This window comes from Harmonia axyridis, chromosome 6, assembly GCF_914767665.1.
Source record: "Harmonia axyridis chromosome 6, icHarAxyr1.1, whole genome shotgun sequence".
In the NCBI taxonomy this organism is placed as follows: domain Eukaryota; kingdom Metazoa; phylum Arthropoda; class Insecta; order Coleoptera; family Coccinellidae; genus Harmonia; species Harmonia axyridis.
Genome location: NC_059506.1, coordinates 21,046,363 through 21,074,362, shown reverse-complemented (window position 1 = coordinate 21,074,362; position 28,000 = coordinate 21,046,363). Strand labels below are relative to the sequence as shown.

The window sequence follows — 28,000 nt, the reverse complement described above, 5'->3', positions numbered from 1 at the left end:
CAGTTGATTGCGTAAAAGGAGGGAGTCTGCGTCAATGCGTCATTCGCACGTTCCACGAAGGCCGCGGCCGGGGGCATCCTGCACCTCAGTCAGCCTGTCCGCAGTTCTAGTTGGGGCTGCAACGACGATGGGGCTTCAATCAAGACTGCTCATCCTGATCTTCTGTTTGTATGACGCCTCGGCGATACCCTCGTCGATGATTGAGGAGATCAAGGCGAGGGAGCTGCGACCGACTAAAGGTAATCATTTTTCAATCGGTTGTCTAGGTATAAATTAAGATTTTGTGGATGTCTACGTATATTTTTTGATGTGAAGAGAGTTGCTGTATGGGGAAACCTTATAATTCCAATAACCATATGCTTGTTATCTACATAGAAAAATTTCAAAAATATATGACATCGTATGGTTTGCATGAATATAAATAATAGAAAATGGTCAAAAACCTTTTTTCACCTAAGAGCCTCAATATTTCTACGATTTCAACTGTTGAAGAGCACAGAAAAATTGAGCTTTCTATAACAAGAGCAGTGTCCTTCCCAACCTAGGAATGTTTTTTTGAGTTCATTCATATTTTCGAAACTATTTATAAAATAAATCTAGATTCGAATTTTGTAGAAATTAGTAAAAAGCATAGGAATAATCAGATTGGCGGAAGGACACTGCTCTTGTTATAGAAAGCTCAATTTTTCTGTGCTCAACAATAGTTGAAACCATAGAAATATTGAGACTCTTAGGTGAAGAAAGGTTTTTGACCATTTTCTATTATTTATATTGATACGAATCATATGATGTTATATATTTTTGAAATCAGGAAAAATTAAGCTTTCGAAATATGGCACAGAAATCTAGTGTTCCCATTTGAAAAAACATAACTTAGAGTCATAGCTTCGTAATTGAAAACCCTTTTGAAATCACGAGCACGCCACTGGATTCTACGTAAAAAAGTACCTGTATAATGTTTTAATTTCAGAGCTCTATCATCAGTTATAGTGGAAATATAAATGTTTTTCGATATCGTCATTTTTCCAATTTTCGCTTATAACTCGAAAACAAAAGAAGTTGGTCAGAAATGAATACTACCCTTGTTAGTTTCTCGGAAAAAGAGACCGAGAATGGGGTATCAGATTTTGTCTATCTCCTCTGGTTTAAAAGTTGTAGTGCTGAAACACGAAATTTGTCCACCCTGTACAGGGTGTTTCACGTAATCGGGTCACTGGATTTTTTGGCTTATCCTTCGAGCAAAGTTGAAAAATGACCCATCAATATGATCGCTTATTTAACAGGCTATCCAAATATGTTATTGGAAAAACTATCGAACCAAGGCATGGAATGTTATTGAGGAAATACAATTTTTCCAAAATTTTTTTTTGCAAATTTGACTGATTTTCAAAATAAAAAGGTCAATAGACAATTTCTCATTAACTGTTTCTTCATTTGAACTTCTGATTTTCAAGAAAACGGGAATTTTTTCTCGCTAAATATATTTCATAATATTTTTTCATAATTTTCTGAATGCTCAATCGATTCTAAATCCGAATATGTACATAACCAACAGAACAATCGTACATAAAAAAATCTCAACATAAAATATCTCTGAAATGAAAATTACACAATATAAAGACTAGAAAAACTATCTAAGGCATATGAAAGCTGCCTAAGAAGTCAAAATAATAAAAATGTAAAGTATACAAATTTTAATAAAAGTCAATAATCTATTCTTAATATTTATTTATTTTTTTTATTAATTCTTATATAAAACCGGCATCATTTTCATTCATTCTTCCCCATTGATTCAAATGTAAGGCTCACCTCTTTATTAGATTTTATAGATAATACATTCAAATCGAAGGAAAAGAAAGAAAGAAAAGAATGCCAGTTGTTTATAAAAATTACTAAATGAATAATAAGAATAGATTATTGACTCATATTAAAATTTTTATACTTTACATTTTTATTATTTTGACTTCTTAGGCAGCTTTCATCTGGCTTAGTGAGTTTTTCTAGTCTTTATATTGTGTAATTTTCATTTCAAAAGATACTTCATGTTGAGATTTCTCTGATGTACGATTGTTTTGTTGAAATTTTTTTTGGTTGTTTTCTGTTCCTCCAATGAGGTGGCATCGATTTCAGCAATTTTTTTTATTCTTTTGTAAACCTAAATAATTACGCTGATGATATAAAAAGTTTCATTCGAATTGAATCAAAGACTTAATTGCGTTTCTGTGCAAAAATAGACAATAATGTCAATGACAAACCTGCAAAATAAGAGAGAAACGTTAAAAGCCTCTCATTTGATTCTCCCCTTCCCAATTCTCGAATAACACTTAATTTATTTTGAATTTCCCAAAAATTCAATCATTCTGAAATTCCAGGTAACTTGAATGTGAAAACTGAAGAAAAGCATACAAATGAAAACGAAATTTTCTCTACATGTTTTTTGCTTTGAAAAATTCAATTTAGTACCCTGCACTACTTGTTTTTGAATCTTAAGTGCAAACACATAACATTCACGGAAAATATCAATGTCGTAATCACTTTTCCGTCTTTGAATGGTTTGATTTCAAAGGAAATGAAAGTATTACAAGAACTGAGAATATATCTGTTTCTACGTATTTTCGTTCGAATGTATACCTACATAAGACGGGCCGAACGGACAGAATCGAATTTGAGAATGGATTCATCATCAACGTGCCGAACCTCATCGTTTAAGACCACACAGCCCAAATTCGAAAAATTCTGATATTTTGACGGATTGATAGGTTAATGAATAGTTGAGTTGGACTTATTCTTATCAATTAGGATTACATAAGCATATAGCATCATATACAGGGTGAGTCTTTGACTTTTACATATTTTTTAACCGAAGATTATTGAGATCAAAAGAAACACATTTTTCTTTTACTATTTTTTTCGATTCGATTTTTTCTCACTCAGTATAGCGGACATTTTGGAGTTGACTGGAATTTGATGGAATTAATGGAACTAATATCCGAAAATCATTTCTTTCGATTCCATTTCATTTGCGAGAAATAACTAAAAATTACATATTTTATGGATTTTCAACAGCCTGTATCTTTTCAAACGAACCGAATCGGAAAGTGAGAAAAGTGTTTCCTTTGACTTCAGGACTTTCGGTTGAAATATATGTATATACAAGTCAAAGACTCACCCTGTAGTAATATGATATTGATATACCTGCTAGGAGCTAGCAAAAATAATTTTCGATCTCTTCAAAACATATTTTGAATTGTTTGCTCCTATCTAATTAGAAATTAAAATTAATGTTACCCTCAAAGTTTCATGAGAACATCCTGCGTTAACTCAAAGTTGTTAAAGAACTATTCAACTGGATTTATGAGTTACAAAATTCTACCCAATCTTTCTGAAAGGATCCTTATAAAATATAATGATATGAAAATTCCTTCTTCGTCGAACTATAAAATGAAACAACCCCTCTACCAAACGCAATTTCCTGAAATAATAGTTTATTCCTTCTGATATATTACGAATATATAATCCTCATGAGATAACAAAGACATATATATGGGGTGTTTCAATCGAAATTAGGTCGTTATCTGTTTGGAACCATATATTATTTCCACCAAGTATAATCAATTCGACTCCGATGTTGACACAATAATTGATTACCTCCAACCGAAAATTGGATTAACACAACCCACAAAGATATGATCTGTTGATCTAGAAAAAGTCAATACTGCATAATTAGAATGCGTATAGTGATAGCCAATAATGGAGTAAATGATTTTCGATTGAGAACACTCGCTCAAATAGAATTGGGTTGAAATTTTTTTATTATTTCTTTATTTGCACAAAAATAATAGTGATGTTTATGTTATATTTTAGCTAATACTAATAATTGAAAAGTGGAAAATAAGTGAGTCTTTCAACGTTTAGTATTAAATTGAAATTAGCTAAAATTCATAGTTCTGCATGAGTATGAGTAAACAATAGAACAATTTCCTCGAGGAAACGAAAAACTGTATTAAAATAATAAATTGTCCATTTAAAATGAGATCGATTTTTTTTATAGGAATTCACAATATCTGTAAAATAACTGCAGTTTGTTTTTGCCACAGCTTGACACCATACCAATATTGTGGTCTGTTAGCGTTTTTTTACCCTCATTGAAAAAAATAACCTAAAAAATTCGAAAGAATATAGTTCGATCTTCTAAAGACATTTCATCGTTCAGATTAGAAAAACTTCATTAATTTCTTCCATGCAAATGGTACATAGCTGAATTTTTCGATGATTCCGATGAATATAGATTCTTTCACAAAACCAAAAATTCCTATCCTGAACTCTCTTACAACACACAACGACAATTTTGATCTATTTCAGCTCCTCAAATTAGTCATAGAACCCCTTGACGAATCTTTCACAAGATCCAAGCGTCCAAAGCTTTTACCCAATCTCCCCCCAAAAAGACCGTTTAGTATGTACCTAAATCGAATCTCAAATAGATATTGTTTTCAATATTGCTTTTTGCCTTTCTAGTCAACATAAATAGGAGGAAACTTTTTGTGTTCATTATCATTCTCAGATATAAGTACTTTCACCACCAAGTTTTTATTTCTTAAGACTGACGTTGTTGAGCCTATGTAAACAGTACGTGGATTAGAGTCTAGGTATCTCAACTTTAGTAGAATACTAAGTCCTCTGTGAACTGCAAAAAATTTGTAATGGCGATGGAGAGTTCAATGATAGTCATATTGTGCATACTTACATTATAAAACATTGCATCGATCAAATCTTTTAGTTTTTAGAAATAATAAAAAGAAACATTTATGTACCAACTGAATGATAAATGAATGATGGACATTTTTATCAAGATGTCGTTCATTAAAAATCCTCGCAGTACCCCTAGCACAGTCATTGTTTTAGAAATAAATTTTCAACATCTCCTTTCTCCCCTCCAACGTGTTAACCATTTTGTAATTTTAATTAAGAATTGATAAAACGCACCTCTAATGGTTCTGCAATACAGAATACTGAAACGAAATTGTCTGAAAGCAATAATCTCTTTGCGTATTGCCTACACCTACCAATGCAGATTATGATAAGCATGAAGAGAAAAAAAGCATTTAACACTTTTTAATCACCTTATTGCTTGTTTTTGCTTCGTCTTCGAACAAAAGATAATCACGGTTTTATCGCTGCATGCAATCTAATGGCGAGCACTTTGAGCATTTGCGGTAAAATTGTAGTAATACTGTTTGTTAAAAATATTAATAAAAATTATACGATCGATTAGAACATTTCTGTTTCATTCAGTTTAATCGGTACCATAATTCCATAAAAAACACCCTGTACCTTTGTGAATATTCACTTTATAGAACACAAACTACAGGTTTATACAAATTTAAATCCATGAATACATTTGTGCTACAAAATTACCCACTTTCCTTGTTCAAATTCCTGATGGGGTTGCAACATCTTCCAGGAAATTGAGATTAGAAACAAGCTTTGTAGCCCAGATTATGTCCCCCTGTCATCAAAAATCGACCTGTCTGAGTGTTTTCACGAATTCTGATTCGTTGTTGAGTTATCGAGGGAGGACACTTTTGAATGAGACACTGTTCAAAGCATAGTCAATCAAAGAAACATCTAGAATGTAGCTGAAAAATACAAAACAAAATGAGTAATTACAATTAAAATTTATATAGCATTATTATAGGTGAATATGAAGGTTTGTCGATGAAGTTCTTTCTCTTGTATCTTAGTAGGTATCTATTGTTATAATTGTAGATGAAGTGTAGTATTCAACTTGCGGAGATGGTCATAACTCACTTGATGAATTACAACTTCATCTGCGTGAGTTATGACCTACATTACCGTTCGTTGAATAATATACTATTATTCACTTAATTTCAAAATACAAAGCTAAGAAACCATTATAATAGTATATTATCCAACTAGCGGTAATGTAGGTCATAACTCACGCAGATGAAGTCTGCAGCATGAGTGCTATAATTCATCAAGTTAGTTATGACCATTACCGCAAGTTGAATACTATATTTCAACTACGACTATATCAATAAATACTAACAAAAAATACAGACTTAAAATATAGACAGAAGGAACGGAAAATAAACATATGTGCTCGATCCCGAGTATAAGAGAGATGGAAACTTAGTGTCACCAATCACAATCGAACTAGCTTCGCTAGCTCGAATCCAGTACAGAGTACAGACATAGAACTTTACTGAAAAACCTTAATAGTTGCATGCATATATGCATCAAAATATACCAAAAAACATTCCCTGTAAATGACGACTTAATGACCTTACTGCTACAAACTCCTTTATATTTTTTTCGGGCAAGTAATTCCGTATGGTAACATTAGGTGTTTGTCTTTTGGAAATGTATACCTATATAATATTTCATCTTCACTATCTGAATTAATCGTTTTCAGCAAAACATTCACAATAATTAGATATCAACTTAATTTGAAAACGTCAAAATTATTAAAGTGACATTCCCTCAGTCATTCCTCCCCTCAATGACAATAATGGAATGTCCCCTTTCGGCTTATCGAATAGAAGCAGAGAAGTATAGAAGCACAGATCCATGTTTTCCGATTTACTAGAGTGAGTTATAATGGTGAGTTATTGTAACCCACGCTGTTTGTTAATAGATACTATTAATTGCTCAAAAGCAGTTGAATAATGAATATATTATTCAATAGGAGTAGATAAACAAATATAAAAATATAAATAAAAGGTCAAATAGAATATACCTAGATGAACGCTGAAACGCTCTCAACGTCACGTCAGTTCTTTCCGAGGTTCTTTCTTCGTTTTTTCAATCCCGTTCGTATATTTTACGTAAATGGGTGAATCGTTACGAAAATAGAAAAATGTTCAAACCTACTTATTTAACGCCCACTCTCTAGTGAGAGAAGACTCGAAGCTCATCGTAAAAAGTTCAAAACGTGCATCGTACAAAAATCGATAGGACCTGTTGCGCAAGGAGTTCACCCCTCCAAAACAATGTGTTGCTAATGGTGTAGCTTCTCCCATTCCCGGGGGCCGTCACCAATAAAGGTTGATGATACTCGTACAGATGATAATTTCGTACACTGTTCTCTTTTCGAGGACGAGTTTTACGAGAATCGAGACCGTTAGCATTAATTTTTTTTTCATCGTCGCGAAACACTAAAGCTTTTACCTCTGACGGTCATTTTGCGCTGAAACCTGATTTTCTTGATGGGATATGAATTTGAATCGAAGGGGAAAATGGTGCAAATTTAATTCGAAAGTTCATTACTTTACGCCAGTTTGCTTCTGAATGATGAAAATTCAAGAAAAGAACTGACTTTACGTCAAGAGCTTTTGAGAGTTGTTTATTCCTGCATCTATTGTGCCTTTGAAGACTTTATATAGGATGATAAGAACATTCACGTGATTTTTTTCCATATTTTTACTTAATTTCATCCCATAGTTTCATTCTGGATTTATCGACATCCCGGATGGCTGTGGAAAATCGGATTTATGTTGGCAATTGCTTATTCAGGAATATTTTGATTCGATGATATTGTAACGAATTCACAAGCCCTACACCACTACCTCTTTCTAGAAGGTACCGGAGGCACCGAGAGCTCGATAGAAAGCTCATGATCCTTCTAGAGAGAAATGCCAGCGGTATATAACCAATCGAAGCCGCAGAGCAGAGCAGTGCTACGTAAACGGCTGTCAGTGCCGTACACTCAATTAGATATAAGTTGTAGAAATAAATTAATGTTGTAGTGGAACTAAATTAACGTAATAGTTGAAATAAATCATCTGTAAATAGTTGTTTATAGTTGTGTATCGGAAATAAATTAGTGTCAATAAAAAGTACCGATTTAATTAACTGAAAAACGTAACAATATTTATTGCAGAACTCAAGTTGTTATAGGTAATGTCATTGACAGAAGATACGTATTTTGAATTCAATTCTAATTTGTTCGTATTGGTTTTGTTTCAAGAAATTGAGAATATACTTGTATCAATTTTGAACACACATGGATTAGTAAAGTGGGGTATTTCTTCAGTCTTCAGTAAATTGCATGTAGAGTTATATGATTAGAATTTTGCAAAGAGGTACACAGTGTCCGTCAAGAATACAACAATTTTTGAAAATTCTCCAGTGAGAAAGAACATACATATTTTAATAATTTTCAATGGGGCCTTCCATATTTCCATTGTAACTCTCATAGAAATGAATAGCTCTTTATTAGATTTCCTTGAAATCTGAAAATATTCCACTATATTTTTGCGTTGTCGCAACTGAATTAATACACTAGAGGAATGAATTAAAGGATTAAAAAAAAATTCGAAATTATAAGCGGTTTTTCAAATGGCTGTATTTTCGATAACAATAGTCTTATCTCAATTTGAAAAAAAAACTTTTTGGACTTGAAATTTATAGCTCAATCCTAATGAATACAGTATATAAAATTTCTGCGTAATTTGTTCAGTTTTGGTATACAGACTTGGACATTTTTTTTCCAACATAACCACTATATGGATGAGATAACTTGTTCATTCAGCTTCAATATCCTTCTTTCAAAATTTCGATGCGAGCACTTCTCGCTGAAATATCGAACTTTGAATTGAAAAGGACCTTTTTGTTTTTAACCATCAATATCTCACCAATCAATGATTGCACAGAAAATTTAAGGGATGTTTTGAAATCTTGAATAAATTCTCTACAAGTAGTCGCTATTGGATTTTCGGAAAAAATTTCTTTTCGTTTTCTACATTAATTTGAAAAGTTGATAAAAAAGGGCTTTTGTAGGATTTTTGGATAAATAATCAATCGCTGTATTGAAAATATCGAAAAAAACCATCAATGTTGAGTTGCGTTTTACAGTTCAATATCACCACAAAAATCACAGAGAATTTCAATTTAATCCATGGAGCTGTTTTTTTTTTGTTTCATTCGATCGAATTTTAAGAAAATTGTCATATTCATGGAATCCTTTGTCCATCAACAAACTCTACACCTTCATTCGTGATCTAATCCCTTCTGAAAATTTCAAGTATCTAATTTTAAGTTAACGTGTCAACAATTTTAAGTTAACGTGACCAACGAAATTTGACAACAGATTGCAGAAAAAAGTTTACTTTTCGGGAAACAAATGGTCGTTCTTTTTTATTTTTTAGATAACCGTTATATAAGCAAGAGAAATTTACAGTATTGCTTTCACTTCATTATGATAGCCTTTGAATCGATAAGAGAAAAAATGTAATTCTCTTAAATCAATTTCAAGTTTTGAATACGTTACACTAATATCACTCACAAATATGTATAGCACACTGGTTCTAACTAGAAAGTCCATAAAACTAATTGCATATTCCTCAAAATTTGGAATATTTGAAATCATCAAGCTTTCACAGGAATCAAATGAATATTCGAAAATTTCTGATTTATTTATAATAAAAATTCAGGTGATATTTTTTACTAGATTGCGAAACTTAAAAGTTGCCTTTGAAAATATAATTCATAAGTTGATTGATTTTTTTTTGTTTTTATTCCAACTGTCGTAGTATTTTCGGAATCCCTAATATAATTTTGAATCATAAGTTGGCAACAAAATAAGCACAAAATTCTACATAAATTTCCATAATTTTCGTATAGGAAATAAAACTGGAGAAAATTAAAAACGATTCACTTTTTACTGAAGAAATACTAAAGAATCATTCTTAATTTTCTTTACTTTTATTTCCTATACTCAAATTCAGGGAATTCATGTAAAATTTGTGCTCTTCTTGTTGTCAACTCATAATTAAAAACAATATTCAGATTCCGAATACACTACGATAATTAGGGTGAAAACAAAAGAAAACCAATTAACTTATTAATGAGATCTTCAAAGGCAACTTTTAAGTTTGGCAGGCTTTATCCGAAGTTTCCGAGTTGTGTTTTAATTAAAAGCAAATCGACACGTTCTGATTGAATTCAGATTTCCTGTGGAAACAACGCTCGAGAAATTAATAAGAACGTCAATCACCCGTTGATTGAATATTTGTTCTAACATCGAATCTGCAACAAATATGTTGCTGTTTTCAAGACTAATTGTGTTAGAAATGCATATTAGTTTTGAGCGGCCTGTAGACGCACAATAATATTGTACAATATTGGGAGTTGTGCAATAATGTTGTATCCACGTGTGTATGCCATATTGGCTGTCACCGACGGAAAATCAAAAAAGTTCACAAAATAATGTTGAATTACCGTAAAGTGAAGTTGATCGAGATAGCAGACATTATGAAGATATCATCTGAACTGGTACTTCATATCATTCACGAATATTTGTACATTAGAAAGCTGTGTGCAAAAAAGGTTATCTAACCAAACATGCAAGTATGAAATGACCAATATTTCGACATGTCAGAATGAAGCGATTCAAATCAATCAGAAACATTATATACAGAGAGTATAAATATGGCATACCTCTTTACTAAACAGAATTCGAATTTTCAGATTTCAAGATTGAATTTCTCTGGGGGGTTTTCTCGATATGTTGCAACTAGTTTTGCTACGTTGATGTCCAGCTGTCATACAAACCTTTAGGAAGCCTACCAACTGGTCGTCTTTTTCCTGGTTTCTGAGTTTTGAACCACCTTGCAATGCAACCGTATTGCGTATTTGGTCTATCAACATTATCCTCAATTTAATACCAAATAGAAATTTCATAGTTCCATGTTATCTTGTTGAAATGTTGTTCACGATCAGTTTCATGAAATTAGGTATCATTGAATCAACCAAATTGAAGAATTCCCATCTACTGGATATCCCAATACTGAAAGACGAATGTTTGCATCCTGGTTGTGAAATTCTCTGGTATATTTTCAAACTTACTCCCTTTGCGAATCAAAGGATACGGGATTACATAATAATGAATTGTCTCCTTGCTGTTTTCTTCATTGGTGATAAAAAACTAACAGATTTCTCTTTAACATTTATCCCACCAAGTATGTCATCTACTATGTCCACTTTATTCCTGAAAGATTTTTCAATATATCTTTCGGAAACCGTTGAGTATTTTCATCTCCCTTATCCACTCATGCTTTATTGTTTGAAATTGATAATTTTTGTATTGCTTTATCTCAAAAGAACATATTGCATATATTTCCTTGTTGCACCCAGTTGTCAGTCAGACCCATCGCTTGCCAATGAAATTATGGGAAGACAAATAAATTTTCATTTTTATTACTATGTTTCTATTAAATTATATGAATTATTTTCGTAATTATTTTTCATTTCAGGTAAAACTATTATTGATGAAAATAGTTTTCTCATATGCTAATAAGACATTCAAAACTATCAGGGCCATTTGAACCATTTGCCTAAACATTGATTAAAATTTAAACGTTGATTAATTTCTGATTTCTCTTAAGAAATCATATAGTAATCAACGTTTAAATTTTTAATCAATGTTTAGGCAAATGGTGCAACTGGCCCTTAGTGTGACATTTCATGAAAAATTTTCAAGAAGTTACTGTCAAAGCTTAACATGATTTATTTTAGAAATATGCTTTACACATTGTGTGACAAGAAAGTTCAAATATTGCAATTGGAAATATCTTTTCCAAGCCTTAATTGTGTAATAATATGTCTCTCCAGATAACTTCAAATATCGCACTGATTTTACATATTATTTATTTATCCTACAGCACTGAGTTGCCTTAGTTGTCACATCTCAAATTCCCTCTATACCATGACCAATGAAATTACTATCAAATGAAAAGATATAATCATCCAAATCACTCGGATCAGTTTGACATGAGAATTCCCTTCTTTCTTTTTCAATTTCCATTGAAAAATTTTTATTATCTACCTCATATGAATGAAGTTAAAAAATTATTCCTCCTTAGGTATTTGCTTTTGTAGAAATGACGTCTTGTTTATTGGATCTAGCGTTCGAATATGATTGGTGACTTGAATAAAAAATATATATATATATGAAAAATAGATGTAGTCTTTCATCCCATTCGACCAGAGATCGTTAAAATGTTTTGAAGTCAACTTAGTCAACTCAAGCATCATTTTTATTATTTCAGACTATTGAATGTAATAGTTTTGTATCTAACGGTTTTTTTTTTTCGAGGTATATAACTTTAAGTTGGCATAATTGTTCAAGATGGAGACCGATTTAACAGCTGTCAAGTGATTTGTCCTCAGTTTGGTTTGGCAATTCATCATGAATAGACTCACGCCTGAACAACGCTTGCAAATAGTGCATGTCGAAACACCGTTACATCCAGAAAAACTGACTGTTTGGTGCGCTTTATGGGCTGGTGGAATCATTGGTCCGTACTTCTTCAAAAATGATGATGGCCAAAACGTTACAGTCAATGGTGATCGGTATAGAGCCATGATTACTAACTTTTTCATTCCTGAATTGAACAACCATGTATCCAGGAGCTGTGGTTCCAACAAGACGACGCAACATGTCACACAGCTCGTGCCACAATCGATTTATTGAAAGACACGTTTGGTGACCGCCTAATTTCACGTTTTGGACCTGTGAATTGGCCTCCAAGATCTTGTGATTTAACACCGCTAGACTACTTTCTGTGGGGCTATGTAAAGTCATGGTCTATGCGGATAAGCCACAAACCCTTGACTATTTGAAAGACAACATTCGCCGTGTTATTGCCGATATACGGCCACAAATGTTGGAAAAAGTAATCGAAAATTGAACGTCCAGATTGGACTACATCCGAGCCAGCCGTGGCGGTCATATGCCAGAAATTATATTTAAAATGTAATACCACAAGATTATCTTACGGATAAATAAAATTCATGTCAATCGAATAATCCATCATTGTTTCATTGCAATTTAAATTTCTATAGCTCTAAAAAAAACACCCTTTACCTTGACTACAATAATAATAATCGAACCATTAACAAACTCTATCCCAGAATTGTTCAAATCACAAAGCTCTTATTCCTCGAACACAGCTCGTGTACTCCCCTAATAGAATAAAAGTGCCAGGACGCGATCTGGAAGCAGCCTGCTGCTATTGTTTTCCTGGCACAAATCGTATCCTGATCTAATTAGTCTGAATGTGCCGTTGAAGTGACTCAATTTACTTTTGTTTCAGTGAAAAGAGTCTCGATGATAGCTGAAGGTCCCGAAGAGAGCATGAAGATCGGTAACCATTACTATGGAGACCCTACTGCGATCAAGAGAGGTAAGAATTTCTCCTTCGAAATTGTAGCCTAATTGGATAAGAATTGGTTCGATGCTTTGAGTGTAAGCTTTTCGTTTTGTATCTCTCAAAACAAAAGGTTTTTTTATTGAAGGATTTATCCTAATTAGGGAAGGTATCTATAAACTCATAATGAATACGGTAAGAAAACTTAGCGGACTTCTATATAAGTTCAGACTTATAAAAAAATATTTGAATGACACTAAACATCTAATGATGTTATTCAATGCATTAATACAATCCCAGATCAACTACGGAATTATAGGGTGGGGAGGAGTCTATGACACACACTTGAAACATCTGAATACTATACAGAAATGGATATTGAAGATAATTTATGGAAAAAACCTGAAATTCCCAAGTGATCAATTATTCCAATTAGCAGGGATTCCCGATATTAGACAGACATATGCACTCCAAATACTCTTGAACATCTTTAAAGGAAATATCAGATTGAATAAAACAGAGCATTTGTATTCTACAAGAAAAAAAGAATATAGCTACCAAACACCAAGAGCAGAAAAAAGGATAGGACAAAGATCCTGTTTTCACCTAGCCCCAAGGATATATCAAAAAATTCCTGAAAATCTGAAAAAAATAAAAAATTATATATATTACTGAAGAAAGGCTAAACAATGGTTGATAGAAAAAGGAAGAGATTGTATAAGCAGAATAATCAACCAGGAAGATTAAAAAATAAATAAAAAAAAAATTAAATTAATACTTACAATTTAGAGACATTTCATGAACCCGAATATGGACACCTACCTACCGATTGGACCTTCACCCCCGAAATTATGTTCACCCTAGAATGGATCTTAGAAACCCACCCGATTGGACTTTTACCCGGAAGTGCCTTGTACTAGAACGTGAAACAATATGGTCTGAATGGGAAGAATTCACTAATAATTTAAATATTATAAATAATGTATAGTTCTTCAAATATTTTAGAACCACTTTTTATTTATAATTACGCACAGGTAAATATTTCGTGAAATAAATACCTCTGTAATTTTTTTATGTTTTTAGTAAATAAACATTATATTATTATTATTATCTTAGTGGAATATAGATGGATTGACTAATAATAGCTTTAATTGCAAAAAAACAGAGCAAATGTTGAATCCAATTTTTGATTTTTCAAGAAAATAAGGACGTTGGTTTGGATCGAGCAAAAAAACGTATACTCAATAATATTGACTGGCCCTCACGTGGCTTCTGATCGCAACGCTTTGCGGACTATCAAAGGGAAAGAGAGGTGTTGTGAAGAGTGGAATAATTCTTGGCAAAACATACGAATTGGCTACGGGAATAACGAGTTTTTAATTTTTCAATGCTGAATGAATCATTCATAAGAACTGTACAAATTTTCATTATATCTAAAATTACTTTCAAAAAGGCGAATATCGTTGAGGCCTATCTGAAAGGAAATATTTTTCATTATCGATTCCAGATTTCTCAAAAAACTCAGTACATGAATAATATTTTAGATAATTGAATTTATATTCGATATAATGTAGCTACAAGTATAACTGAACTGTTAGGAATTCAAAATTTGTGATACCTAAATAAATTTTTTTTTGAGAAATAGACTGAAAAGATATTAAGTGTTATTGGGGATGAAAGCGCTATATATTTCCTATTAAAGGAGAACATTTCAGCCTCACGTTCCAAAAGTATACCTACATCTTCCTTTACTCTGGCGGTGTAAAAAAGAATGCGAATTTTATACAAGGTTTTATTATATTACTTTTATAATATTACTTTTTATCATGAAACATAAAGTACATATGGAAAAAAAACATATTATGAATATCAATATGAAAAATTACGATAAACATCTGACGAAGAGATTCAAATCAGAGCTCATTTGCCTCGAAACTCGAATAATATGGACAAAAATTCCTGACTTCGAACGAATCTACGAGTATAAAGAGTAGGAATTTGCTGTTCCAATATCAAAATTGTATGGCTCCTTCCTTCAAAACTTTGGTTTCATAGGGATTGACATAATAGTTCTCTGTTTTGAAGTGATCACTACATATAACGGCTGTGGCAGAAGGTTTTTTGTCTTTGCTCCATATTGCCATCATCCATTTTATTTAATTTCTCGGAAACCTGTGAAAATATTCAATGAAATAAACGATACATCACTATTGTTTTCTTATCTATGAAATTTCACGTCCCACCCTTTTTGGGATCTAACAACACAATTAAAAGGTGCACACGAAGCAGGTAAATTTAAAATTGTTTATTATTACCAAAATAAGCAGGATAATTGCAACAATCACTTGGTAAATCGCTAAAGAATCTGTAATCTCTACAAGAAAACACATATTGTGCAACAAGTGGGGAAGTCCAACTTTTCTCGCGAGTGTGGAAGTTTGTGGCACAAGCCTGAAAGGCGAGTGCCGCAAACCGAGCCGCAAACACACGAGCGAGAAGAGGACTTTTCCTACAACTGCTATGAAAAGTAGCGTATTCTTCATAGCTTACTCAATTTCAAAACTATGTATTGCTCATATTGTGGGAAATATTATTTCTCACGGCACTTTGCCCACACCTCGCTTGGTAGACCAATGAAATTGGTCTTTTGAGTCGTTTCTATGGAAACGCAATAAATTAGCACATATACTGTCGACGAAGGTCATTTTGATTTGAATCAAGTCCATTACTTGAATTATTGAATTTTATGCAGTTGTAGGAAAAGTAAGGAAAAGGAAAAGTCCTTTTCTCGCTCGTGTGTTTGCGGCACTCGCCTTTCAGGCTCATGCCACAAACTTCCACACTCACGAGAAAAGTTGGACTTTCCCCACTTGTTCCAACAACTGCACAAAATTCAATAATTCAAGTAATGGACTTGATTCAAATCAAAGAGGCCTTCGTTGACAGTATGTGCTAATTTATTTCGTTTCCATAGAAACAACTCAAAAGCCCAATTTCATTGGTCTACCAAGATTTGAGGCACGAGCCTGAAGAGCGAGTGCCACAAACTTCCACACTCGCGAGAAATGTTGGACTTTTACCACTTGTTGCACAATATACTATTCCCCACATGTTGCACACTATACTTCTCCTACAACTACACAAATTTCAGTAGTTCGAATAATGGAATTGATTCAAATCAAAATAGCCTTCGTTGACAGTATGTGCTAATTTATTGCGTTTCCATAGAAACGACTCAAAAGCCCAATTTCATTGGTCTACCAAGCAAGGTGTGGGCAAAGTGCCGTATGAGCAATACATAGTATTGAAATTGAGTAAGCTATGAAGAATACTTTACTTTTCATAGCAGTTGTAGGAAAACAATGTTTTCCCATCAATTATTCTATCCTTGTCCGTATTCTATGTCTATGGGTTCGAGTGCATAGCTATTAGGACCATAGCCATTTAGAGTAATTTGGAACCGGCAGCTTTTTACCTAACTTTTTGTGTAAAAGGAATTTTATATTATATATTTGAATAATCATAAAACGGAAAGTATAGTATAGGTATATAAAGTATATAACATAAGAAGTATTTCTGTATTTCTTTCACCTTAGATAAAATCATTTGCATTCGCAAATTTAATTCATAAAATGATAATAATATTGTACTGTCGGTCAATCTTTCTATTCTTACTCCAATCAAATAATTCATCAAAATTTTCAATAGTGAAGGTGGGTTAAAATAATAAAATAATGTTGGTGTGTTCATTTCAGGTCAGAGAATTGATAGTATACATAGGTATGAGTGAACAATTCACTTCCACATTTTTCCAATTACAAATAATAATTCACAAATATTCTGTTATCGATAAAAACATTTTAATTTTGAGGAAACAATTAGGATTTCAATGGTAATTGAAATCGCAAATTCGCAGTATACGCTATTTCTAACTGATTTTAGGACAGTTTTACCAATGATTTTTTTTTGTTATACCTCTGATTTTCACGTGACAGTTTATTAATGTTAGAATAAAGACAATTATTATTATTAGATATATATTAGTTTTTGTCATGTAGTAAGTGGAGTTATTTTTGTCTGATTTAGTAAAAAAAGTAAAGGAATAGATATCCTTCGAACATTCGCAAAAGCTTTCGTTCCCCTACTTTATCTGTTTCATTGTAGCAACAGTTGATTTAGTTAGTTAACAAAGTTTCAATATAGAGGTTGAAATCTTTTTCAACTTTCAAATTTTCAATTCGAAAAATTTTAATATGTTGGATTCCATGGAAAAACAGAAAAATTGATGTCTATTCAACAACACAAGTAATCAATAATAGCTTGTTAAAATTCTTTTCCATACCCATAGCAGAATGATTGATATGCTGTTTTACAGGTACTGAGATGAAAAACGAGGTGCCCGAAGATGAATCTTCCAGCGACACTGATTGGGTTCAGAGCCAACAGGGCATTTATCAGGACGTCGATAACGATTTTCAATCAACGTCCTATAACGACGAATCCTCGCAATCTGCTAAGAGCGTGGACGATTATGACAAAGGATTTCAATATGGCGGAAATAGGGAAAAGTTCGACGAGGCGATTGAGAATGCTGTGTTGAAATCTGAATTCTATGGAAATTTGGATAACGACAAGAAGAAAAGGAAGAAACGTAGTTCCAGGCTAAATGGGTAAGTCTGATTGAACTCTTCGCTTTGGTGAAAATTTTATACTATAGTAATGTCTAGATAATCCGAACCTCGGATAATCCGAAGTACCTTATAATCCGAACGGCGCAATTGGTAAAATAATATGTATGTAGGATTCAGTTATTGTTCCCTGTAAATAATTGAGATGGTCAACCGGATGCTTGGAGACCTATTAGTTTCTTTGATTTGTCGAGGGCATGACAGTTTCAATGAATTTACAGGGAACGAATTGTTATTGTACGAATGTAAAAAGGACGTGTTATTCTTCGAGGTGTCAAATATATGTCATGGAGTTGTAAATCTTGAAGAGATTTACTGGAGGGTTCGAGTCCTTCGAGAATATTCGATTTCCAGGAATCCGCGAAGATCTTTGTGGGCGGTACGGCAAAGCTCCCATTGGACTAGGGGATGGTACTTTCCCTAAGGGTGTGGTAAAGCCGAGAGGAGGGAGGTCGATATTCGAGGCAGATTATATCGATTATATCATTCAATTCATGTCTTTGATGGGCAGAAATACATATTTTTATATAAAGTAGAACATTTTTTATGAAAATGAGTTCGCACGCTCTAGAAATTATTCTATAATCCGAACGATGTTCGGATTATAGATATCATTCAATATGATTCCTATAATCCGAATGATTTGATAAACCGAACGGGTCCTACCAACTTCCTTTTCGGATTATCCATACATTACTATAGTCGTAACCTGGTTGAGTCGCTGGTTCCCATCACAGACCAGTTACTTCAGGTATATGTGTAGGATCCAGTTATTGTTCCCTGTAAATAATTGAGATGGTCAACCGGATGCTTGGAGACCTATTAGTTTCTTCGAGTGTCGAGGGCATGACAGTTTCAATGAATTTACAGGGAACGAATTGTTATTGTACATATAATGTAAGAAGGATGTGTTATTCTTCGAGGTGTCGAAGATATGTCATGGAGTTGTAAATCTTGAAGGGATTTACTGGGGGGTTGGGAAAGTTCTAGAACAAGACGGTTATACCAGATGTGTTACATCTGTGAATCAGGTTCTAGTCCTTCGAGAATATTCAATTTCCAGGAATCCGCGAAGATCTTTGTGGACGGTAAGGCAAAGCTCTTATTGGACTAGGGGATGGTACTTTCCCTAAGGGTGTGGTCAAGCCGAAAGAAGGAAGGTCGATATTCGAGACAGGGTAGTTCCAATCGGCAAAGAGTCAGTTCAAATTAAGCCGAAGACGGGTAAAGTTTAAGTTAAGACGAAGACGAGTAAAGTTCGGTCTAAGTCGAAGTTAGAGTAAGTTCTGTCGGTTGAAACTTAAGACGTAAGACGAAAAGACGGTTCGCGGACTAGATTAAGAAGAGTCGCGAACAAATCAAAGACGAGACGACCGAAAACTTGAAGTACGACCAAGACGTGATAATCGAAGACGTTTCGAGTAATTAAAACTAGAGTTTAAGACGAAATTCAGTACCGTAGTGAGAAACTTGTAATTAGGACGTTATTAGGATCCTCTCAATACTGGGTTTGTACTGTATAATTGTGGCCTTGTAAATAGATGTAAATAATTCAAAAGAGTTTAATTATTACAAATCCAACAAAGTCACGCAGAAAAAGACGAAAGTCCAGGTAATCGAATCATACCTCTATACGATCGATTAACCAAGCCTACATATGTACTAATTCTTTTCGCATCCCAAAAAACTGATTCTAACACCTTGGCAGATTTCTGAACACGAACTCGTATTAGAGCCGAAGATCCAGGCTCACACCACTCTTCAGACTCTTGTTTTGATTTAGGATTATGGTGATAGACCCAGGTGTTCCCTCTTCTTTTAGTGTCTGAATTCTTCTCCAAAAGAATGCGTTACCTAATGAAATTTTGTTATACAGGGTGTTTCATTGGGAAACGGAAATACTTCACAGGTGCATAGGTGGCACCAAGGCGGTTCTGGAGATACCCCATTTATTGGGTCTTATTGTCGTAGTAGCCGAGATACAGGGTGTTTTATAAATTTTGCCTGTTTTTTCTGAGGCCATATCAAACGAACCACCCGGTATATTTTCTTCATATTTGGAAAATATGTTCCTACTTGAGAGCCTAAACGTATCATGCAATAACCGTCTTGAAAATCCAGATCCGAGTTAACAGAAAATTATGAATCATTTGAATCCTCGAAACCTGTACATCGAAAATTTGAAAATCTGTTTTAATATTCGGAGACACCACAAAAACTAAACTGAGTCGTGTACTTCAAATTTTCGCGCAGACAGTTTAACTGCACAAATTTTCAACGTAAAAGTGAAGTTTTTAAGATTTTGGATACCTGAAAATGGTTTGAAGTGACTTTTAACAATGAATTATCAAAAATATTGAATCCATAATTATTTCAACATTACTTTGTAATTCGTTTTTACATTGGTTTTCCTTTTTATAGCTGTATACTATATATAGAAACGGGAAAAATTCATAAACACCCTGTATCTCGGCTACAAAGACAGTAAGACCCAATAAATGGGATATCTCCAGAACCGCCTTGGTGCCACCTATGCACCTGTGAAGTATTTCCGTTTCCCAATGAAACACCCTGTATGAAGAAGTTCATTAGGTAACGCAAATGGACCAATTTTAGTGATACAATAACGTCAAAATGAAACAGTCGTAAATAAAATATGTTATGTTTCTTCGAAATTAGTTGAAGACTTGATCTATGACTATTTCTATTTATTTTCAGAGCTTGTTGTCGAAAGTATATAAGCTATTTCTATTAAGTATGATACTAAAATCAGTTGATTCAGTGCATTTGATCCACTACCAATTATGTTGAATGAGTTCAGATATTCTGAGATATTTGATAAATAATAAACAGTAAAATGATATTTGCTATTTTCAACGCAGTTTATGACCCATTAACCTGACCAAAGAAAAGATGAGAACTCAGCTTATGACATGACAGATTTTGAATCTTATTACTCTGTATATGAATATGGAAATAAATTTCAGGATTCAAAGTGATTCTTCTGGATAGGAAATTCTATGGAACTGTCAGCGTCGCATAAAATATGTTATTGACAATTCAGAAACACTCCAGACGTGGCCAAAAATGAAGTGCAGCGGAAAACTAATTGAAAAATGCTTGGAGTGAACATTACATTGGACAACGTCGACATATGGATCAAAACATTCCTCTCTAGATGCGAAGACATGTCAATATCAAAATCAAATGAAATATTTAGGTTTTTTTTTCGACGAAGTACTTCTTTTATACAACGCATTGTGAGAAATATTGCCAATCCTTTGTTTCATTACTGATAATAATTTGAATAAAAATAATGGAATACCTAATCAAATAGAACAATAGAAGCTGAAGAATTAATCGAAGTTTTTTCGTCAGTTATTGGTGAATCCTTTTCAAAAATTGATGGAGTGTCAATATTCCATACTGTGACTTTATAAGATGTTATTTCTTGTTCCATTTCTTGTCATTTTTATTCTGGAAAGATCCTTGCGGCTGGTTTCTGAATAGCTCAACGCAAACGTTGAGCAATGCTCATTTTTGTATGGATGCGAAAATTTTTGTAATTTTAAATTAGGGAACAAATATTTAAGCTACCCTAATTGATAATGACATATACACAAAGATGAAATTTGCCGACGATAAACCTTCTAAAAGGAATCACATTCGAAAAAGAGGGATTTCCATTTTGAGAAAGTTATTATTTTTTATTTACTTTTGGACATTTCTCATGTCATTAGTGTTCAGTAGAGTATGCCCTTTAGTCATGGAAATTCACATGCTTCAACAACATTTAAAAAGTGTTTTATCGAAATCAGTGCCGATTTGGGCATATGAGTAGGGGTCCACTGCTTGACTGGATATTCAAGCTACTCGACTTGATATTCAAACTGCTTAACTTGGACTTGACTTGAAATCAACTCAAGTTCAAGTCAAGTAGTAGTCGTTCAATGTCATGTCAAGTATTTATTTATCAAGTATTTGATTGAAAAACTATTACTTGACTTGAACTCAAGTTGATTTCAAGTCAAGCCCAAGTCAAGTAGCTTGAATATCAAGTCAAGCCGTGAATCCCGAATACTGAGAAAAAATAAAAAAAATCATATAGGTACGACGTTGTTCAGTTGATTCACTCAGTATTCGTCATATTTTAGACACATTTGAAAGTGATTTCTGTTTAACAAAGATAAATACAATTCAAATTTGTCTGCAATATGGCAAATAGTAAGTAAATCAACTGAGTATCGTCGTCTATGAATTCTTCTTAAATTTATATCAGTATTCACAAATTGGTAATGATTTTGATGATACAATTTAACATTTTCTAAACGATGTTGAGGCGTGTATCTTTCTTTAATTATATGGCAAATATACCCTTCCACATACTATTGATACAAAACTCTTAATTTCGCGTAGTTCGACATTATTTCCGTTTGTCAATTAATCATTTACTACTTGAAATCCAAATTAAAATGTAACATGAGAAGCATTTCGCACTAATGTGTTATTTAATGGACACCCCCTGCTGTAGATTCAGAACAATCTGTCCATTAAAAGCCTAATTTATCGCTCTAATATTACATCAATGAGGGTTCACTCAATAAGAACGATGGAGTGTTGGTTTATATTAGGAATGAAATCAGTTTTTCACACGAAATAAAGAAACTAGGAAATATAAACATTCTGGAAGTTTCAACACAGTTTGGATCTAAGAAAGCTATTTTAACAGCCGTCTATAGACCCCCAAGTACATGTCCAAAAAAATTCAACATTGATTTACAGCAATATATTCAAACGGTTGAAAGGAGCGATATGCATGTTATAACAGGAGATATAAATATAGATCTTATGTCGAATTCAGATTTTTCTGAGGAATACAAGAATATCTTGAACACATACGGATATGAATCGCACATAAATGACTACACTCGACCAGAAAGTAAAACTTGCATAGATCATTTCTATGTGAAAGAAAATGTTTCTATTCCAATTCAATCGTACGTCTTTCAACATATTATTACCGATCACTATCCTATTGCATTAACTGTGGACTTGGATGCAACATCAACGAGACAGCCCAATTCCGATTCTAGAAATAAAAAATATATAGATTACGCAGCACTAAAGACAAACTTGAGAGAGGAGAGGTGGGAAAAATTTTATTCTGTCCATAATATAGATGAAATGGCTGATGAATTTGTTGACAGAATAAGTGCATATATCGAAAAAACAACTAAAAATATAAGGTTAAAAAAACAAAAAAATATTAAAAAGAAGTGGATTACTTCCGCGCTCCTCACATCGATAAATAGAAAACAGCACCTGTATAAAAATTTACAAAAGGATCCGAATAATTCACTTCTGAAGACAGAATACCACGTTTATAAAGGTAAGTTGGCAAAGTTAATCAAAGTTGCGAAGAAGAATTATGCACGAAAGCTAATAAAGGACAATGTTAACCAGTCCAAGGCACTCTGGGACAGTGTAAATAACATATGCAATCGTTCGAAGCCTGAGACAAAGATTGAAAAGATTGTATCGGCAGATGGAACAATGGTGGAGTCTGGGAAACGGATCTGTGACAGTTTTAATGCATACTACTCTAACTTAGGTCAGACGTATGCAGGAAAAATAAGTGTTCCGGAAAACTATAGAGAACATGAAAAAACAGTAAGAAGCTCCTTGTTTCTCACCCCTACGAACATCGAGGAGGTCCACGAGACGATTATGAAACTGCGGCAGGGAACAGCACCGGGATATGATGGCATAAGAGCGGAAACTCTAAGGAATATATCTGACGAGATAAAGGCACCTCTGACTCACCTGATAAACTGTTGCTTTGATGAAGGATATTTCCCGAAAAGTTTAAAAACAGGTATTATAAAACCTCTATTCAAAAAAGGTAGTAGATTGGAAATGAAGAACTACAGGCCAATATCGTTGATCAGCAATATAGCAAAAGTTATGGAAAAAATATTGAAAAAGAGGATTATAAAATTTTGCACGAAACATAAAATTATCTCACAATTTCAATATGGCTTTGTAGAGGAAAAATCAACCGAAGATGCAATCAGACACCTGACATCCTGTATTTACAACTCACTAGATAAGAAAAAACAATCCTTATGTATATTTATCGATCTCTCTAAGGCCTTTGATACAGTCTCCCATGAAAAACTACTCAATAAATTGGAAAAATACGGTTTCAGAGGTAAAATTTACAACATGATGAGAAGTTATTTGATGGATCGGGAACAAAAAGTAAGTGTAAATGGAGAGTTAAGTGAAGCAATGTATGTAAATTACGGGGTGCCTCAGGGCACGGTTCTTGGACCCCTTTTATTCACACTGTATATAAACAGTTTGTTGAGTGTCAGAGTAAGAGGCAGAGTTCTCTGTTTTGCAGACGACGTGGCGTTGTTTTGTGAGTCAGATTCTTGGAACACCCTGAAAGCTGAGGCCGAGAAGGACTTCAGTAATCTGGATATGTGGTTCAGGTACAATAAATTGACGATAAATTTGGAGAAAACGAGATATTTACCATTCGCATCGTACTCGAGTGGATTACCACATATTGGACCCCTGATGGTCACACCGAACTTACATATCCCGGAAGCGGACTCCATCAAATATTTGGGTATAACGATCGATAGACACCTTAAATGGGACATGCATATCAAAAGTATCGTCAACAAGCTAAGAGGCATTTTATATAAAATTAAATATTTAAAAGACTACCTCGACTTGAAACACCTGAAATTGCTGTACTTTGCATTAGTGCAGCCACAATTGTCGTATGGAATTATTGGTTGGGGCGGCGTGAATGATAATCATTTGGAGAACTTAAATGTAATGCAAAGATGGATACTTAGAATTATTTACGGTAAACCACTCATGTTCTCCAACGATAGTTTGTACAGGGAGTCCGGGATGCTTGATATAAGACAACTCTTCTGTCTCAGTATGCTAATAAATATGAAAAAGTCGAAAATTACTTCCGATCCAGTTGACCACTGTTATAACACCAGAAATAGATCAAGCTCCTTAAACATACCCCGTTGTGAAAAGAATATAGGACAGCGCTGCTGTAACTACCTTGCTCCGAAAGTTTTCAATCAGCTACCCTCGTACATAAAGAAACTCAACAGTTTAAGTTTGTTCAGAAAGATGTCAAGGAAATGGATAGTATCTATCGGAAGATCAGGATTGATTGCTCTGATCAGCCAAAGGCTGTTCTAGGTGGAACTACAGGAAGCAGAAATATTTCTCGTTTTGTTGTGTATTTTGGGTTTGTTCGTTCACTTGTCAATAAAGGATAGTTAAATCTAGGTTGATTATATCACGTACAAGCAATAGCTTTCGTAGCTAAAGCTTCTGTGATTAACACTTTATTCACTCCTTTATTTGTTATAATACATGATTTTATTATTATGTGAGCATTTATGTTCTCCACTCATGTTTTGTATTTCTTACTGTGTATATATGTTGTAATGTAGTCAGTGAATAAATTATTATTATTATTATATTATTATTATCAATCATTCTCTCAAAATGAATTATTTTTTAATTCCCTGTGGATTTCATTCAGTACAATCTATGTTATGAATTAATCCATTTCTTATTCTAATCATATTTCTATGAGATGAAAACATCAATGAAAGTACAGGAAGTTGATTATTCGAATTTGTTTTTGAAGAAAATGTCGAAATTCCTTCTTTTTCACAACTGTTCTCTTTCTTTATACCGTAGAGGAGTATGTTTTTGCAAGAGTCTCTGAACTTTGTTCAATAAATCCCTTTCAATCTTCGTCTATGTGATTTTATAATCAAGTATGTGATATTATCAAGTTTAAAGTATTCATTTTACACAAAATTTCTTTCAGTCGATTCCAAATTTTTATAAATTTTAAAATTTGTGTAGAGTCATCTCGTGATCAGTGTTACATGAACAAGGCTATAATTTCTCCTGTATTATGGAAGGTTTAGCTGTTTTGAGTGCTTAATTGCATTCTTCTAATCAAACTCTATGTTACCTACACGAAAAAAAAAAATCTAAACTGAAAGAATGGTTTTTTTATAACTCAAAGAAAATCACTTAATACAAAAAACTTTGATTATTTTGAAAAAAAAAAAACAAAAGAACAACTAACAAACCCTTTAAAAACTAGAAACTACATTTGTAAGATCCTAAAGACCAAATTTCAAGACTGGGGAAAAACCTCAATTATCGGTGTACAAAGTTACTTTTATCTAAGAAAACCACTTTTCGGAAGGTTCTCGAATTCTGGGTCCTCTCTGATTCCTCTGGGTGCGCATATAATTCAAATCTCGGCCATCTAGTATTGAAAATACGTCTTACTAAACTGCTTGTGGAGATCTTTGTATCATTGTAAGTTGACTTCACCCTTAATGTCTGGCATCTTCTTCTTCTTCTTTAGCCCGTGTTCATCCATTGTCGGATATAGGCCTCTTTTTTCCATGCTATACGATCTGTTGCCAATCTCATCCACTGTGCTCCTGCCACTGTTCTGACTTCATCGATCCATCTCTTTTTAGGTCGGCCCACACTTCTTGTTGTTCCTCTTGGTCTCCATAGTATCACTTTCTGGATCCATCTGTCCGGCTCCTGTCTCGCCACATGGCCGATCCATTGCCATTTTAGGCTTGCTACTCTTTTAATAACATCTGTTACCCTGATTCTATCACGTATCTGGCTATTTTGTATTTTGTCCCTCAAGGTGGCTCCCGGCATTATTCTCTCCATGACTCTTTGTGCAACTCTCAGTTGTTCTGCTGCTTTTTGGGTTATTGCTAAGGTTTTCAAGCCATAGGTAAAAAGAGGAAGGATGCAGCTGTCTGGCATATGGGTTAATTTTTTTCTAAATGAAGATGTTATTTATTTGCATAAACCCAAATCTACGTACCTCCTCATCTCAAGGTTATAAGGTTTAATCATAACTTCATTGATACTAACTCCTCTATAGCTCCAACCATAGCCAGATTTGATCAACTTACCTTCATTCATCATTTCATTTCAGTTATGGAAACAGCATAGCATCAGACGATTTGTCCCCTGAAGAAGTACTAGAACTCCTCAATTTATACGAGGGCGAACGTCAGAAACCCGAAATGGACATTGGAAATTTCGACCAAGACCATGCAGTTTGGTTAGACGTCCCAGTAAGACCCGGCCCTGTTGTCCCAAATACATCAAACCTCGGCCCATCCTACTCTTTAGACCGTACCCCAATGGACTACGAAAGATCAAAATGGCTCGAAAACAAAAATAAACGGTTCATGGTAGCAAAGAAGAAGAATGACCCTACCAGAGAAATACGTTACCTTACAGGTCCCGCCAAGCATGACTACTACTTCCTCTCCCAACTGTTGAATAACAGGAGAGAGGCTAATGTACCAGTATTCCACAGATATGTGCTATAAGCTTATTATTCAATGTGAAAACTATACTATCTGTGTTATTAGATAATTGATGTATATTTTCTGATAATTGTTTATTCTAAGAGGAATTATTAGTTGTTAAGATGATCAGTCAGTATAATATTTGTATGAATGGATGTATTCAATGGACCATATATTTTGTGTGTTGTATCGAAGCAGAATATATCTGAAATGCTTCAAAACTTTTTTATTACTCATCAAAGAAAATAAGAACATATAAACATCACTACTTATTTTACTTGATTTGGGTCACAGTACACCTACAAAACACCTACAAAAATAATACCTAACTCTTTTTTTTGCGCATAAGATCCATGCTACTAACAAACATAGCTGACATGGTAAGTCTCCTCAAACTTCTTGATATGTGTTTCAATCTTTCCTTGAAAAAGACGCGCCTCAAACACATAGCCTTCAGGAAAAAATCTGCCACTTCCTCGTTTTCGTGTTTGGCAGCAACATCATATGGCGTTCTTCCAGAGATGTCCAGTTGTTCCAGATCTGCACCCTGGTTAACTAAGTACTCTGCTAAGGGTAAGAATCCGTTGATAGCATTCAAATGTAGGCAGTTTCTATTAGAATAGTTTTCTAAGACATTAATGTCCACTCCAGATTCAACTAAAATCTTTATCATTTCTAATTTTTCGTTCGTTGTACAATCAAGTACGGCCTCTGAAAGAAA

At 33.7% G+C, this 28,000-nt stretch overlaps 2 protein-coding genes across 4 annotated transcripts in view; one reads left to right on the top strand and one right to left on the bottom strand.

Annotated features, from left to right (window-relative positions):
- The first annotated feature begins 19 nt into the window (after positions 1 to 19).
- LOC123682428 (putative neuropeptide precursor protein) lies at positions 20 to 27,500 on the top strand. Its single transcript, XM_045621033.1, has 4 exons — positions 20 to 239; positions 13,119 to 13,208; positions 17,548 to 17,842; positions 26,898 to 27,500. The coding sequence occupies exons 1-4, from the start codon at positions 35 to 37 to the stop codon at positions 27,298 to 27,300; spliced, it is 993 nt and encodes a 330-aa protein (XP_045476989.1). The 5' UTR covers positions 20 to 34; the 3' UTR covers positions 27,301 to 27,500.
- Positions 5,467 to 28,000, bottom strand: part of LOC123682427 (serine/threonine-protein phosphatase 6 regulatory ankyrin repeat subunit C-like) — a 50,913-nt gene continuing 28,379 nt past the window's right edge. Inside the window, exon 3 of one of the 3 annotated variants that reach the window (XM_045621032.1) lies at positions 5,467 to 5,639. In XM_045621032.1, coding sequence (XP_045476988.1) covers positions 5,629 to 5,639 — 11 coding nt within the window. In that variant the 3' untranslated portion in view covers positions 5,467 to 5,628. Of the gene's footprint in view, positions 5,640 to 27,480; positions 27,991 to 28,000 lie in introns of those variants that run through there. The other 2 variants (XM_045621030.1, XM_045621031.1) reach the window with 2 other exon arrangements.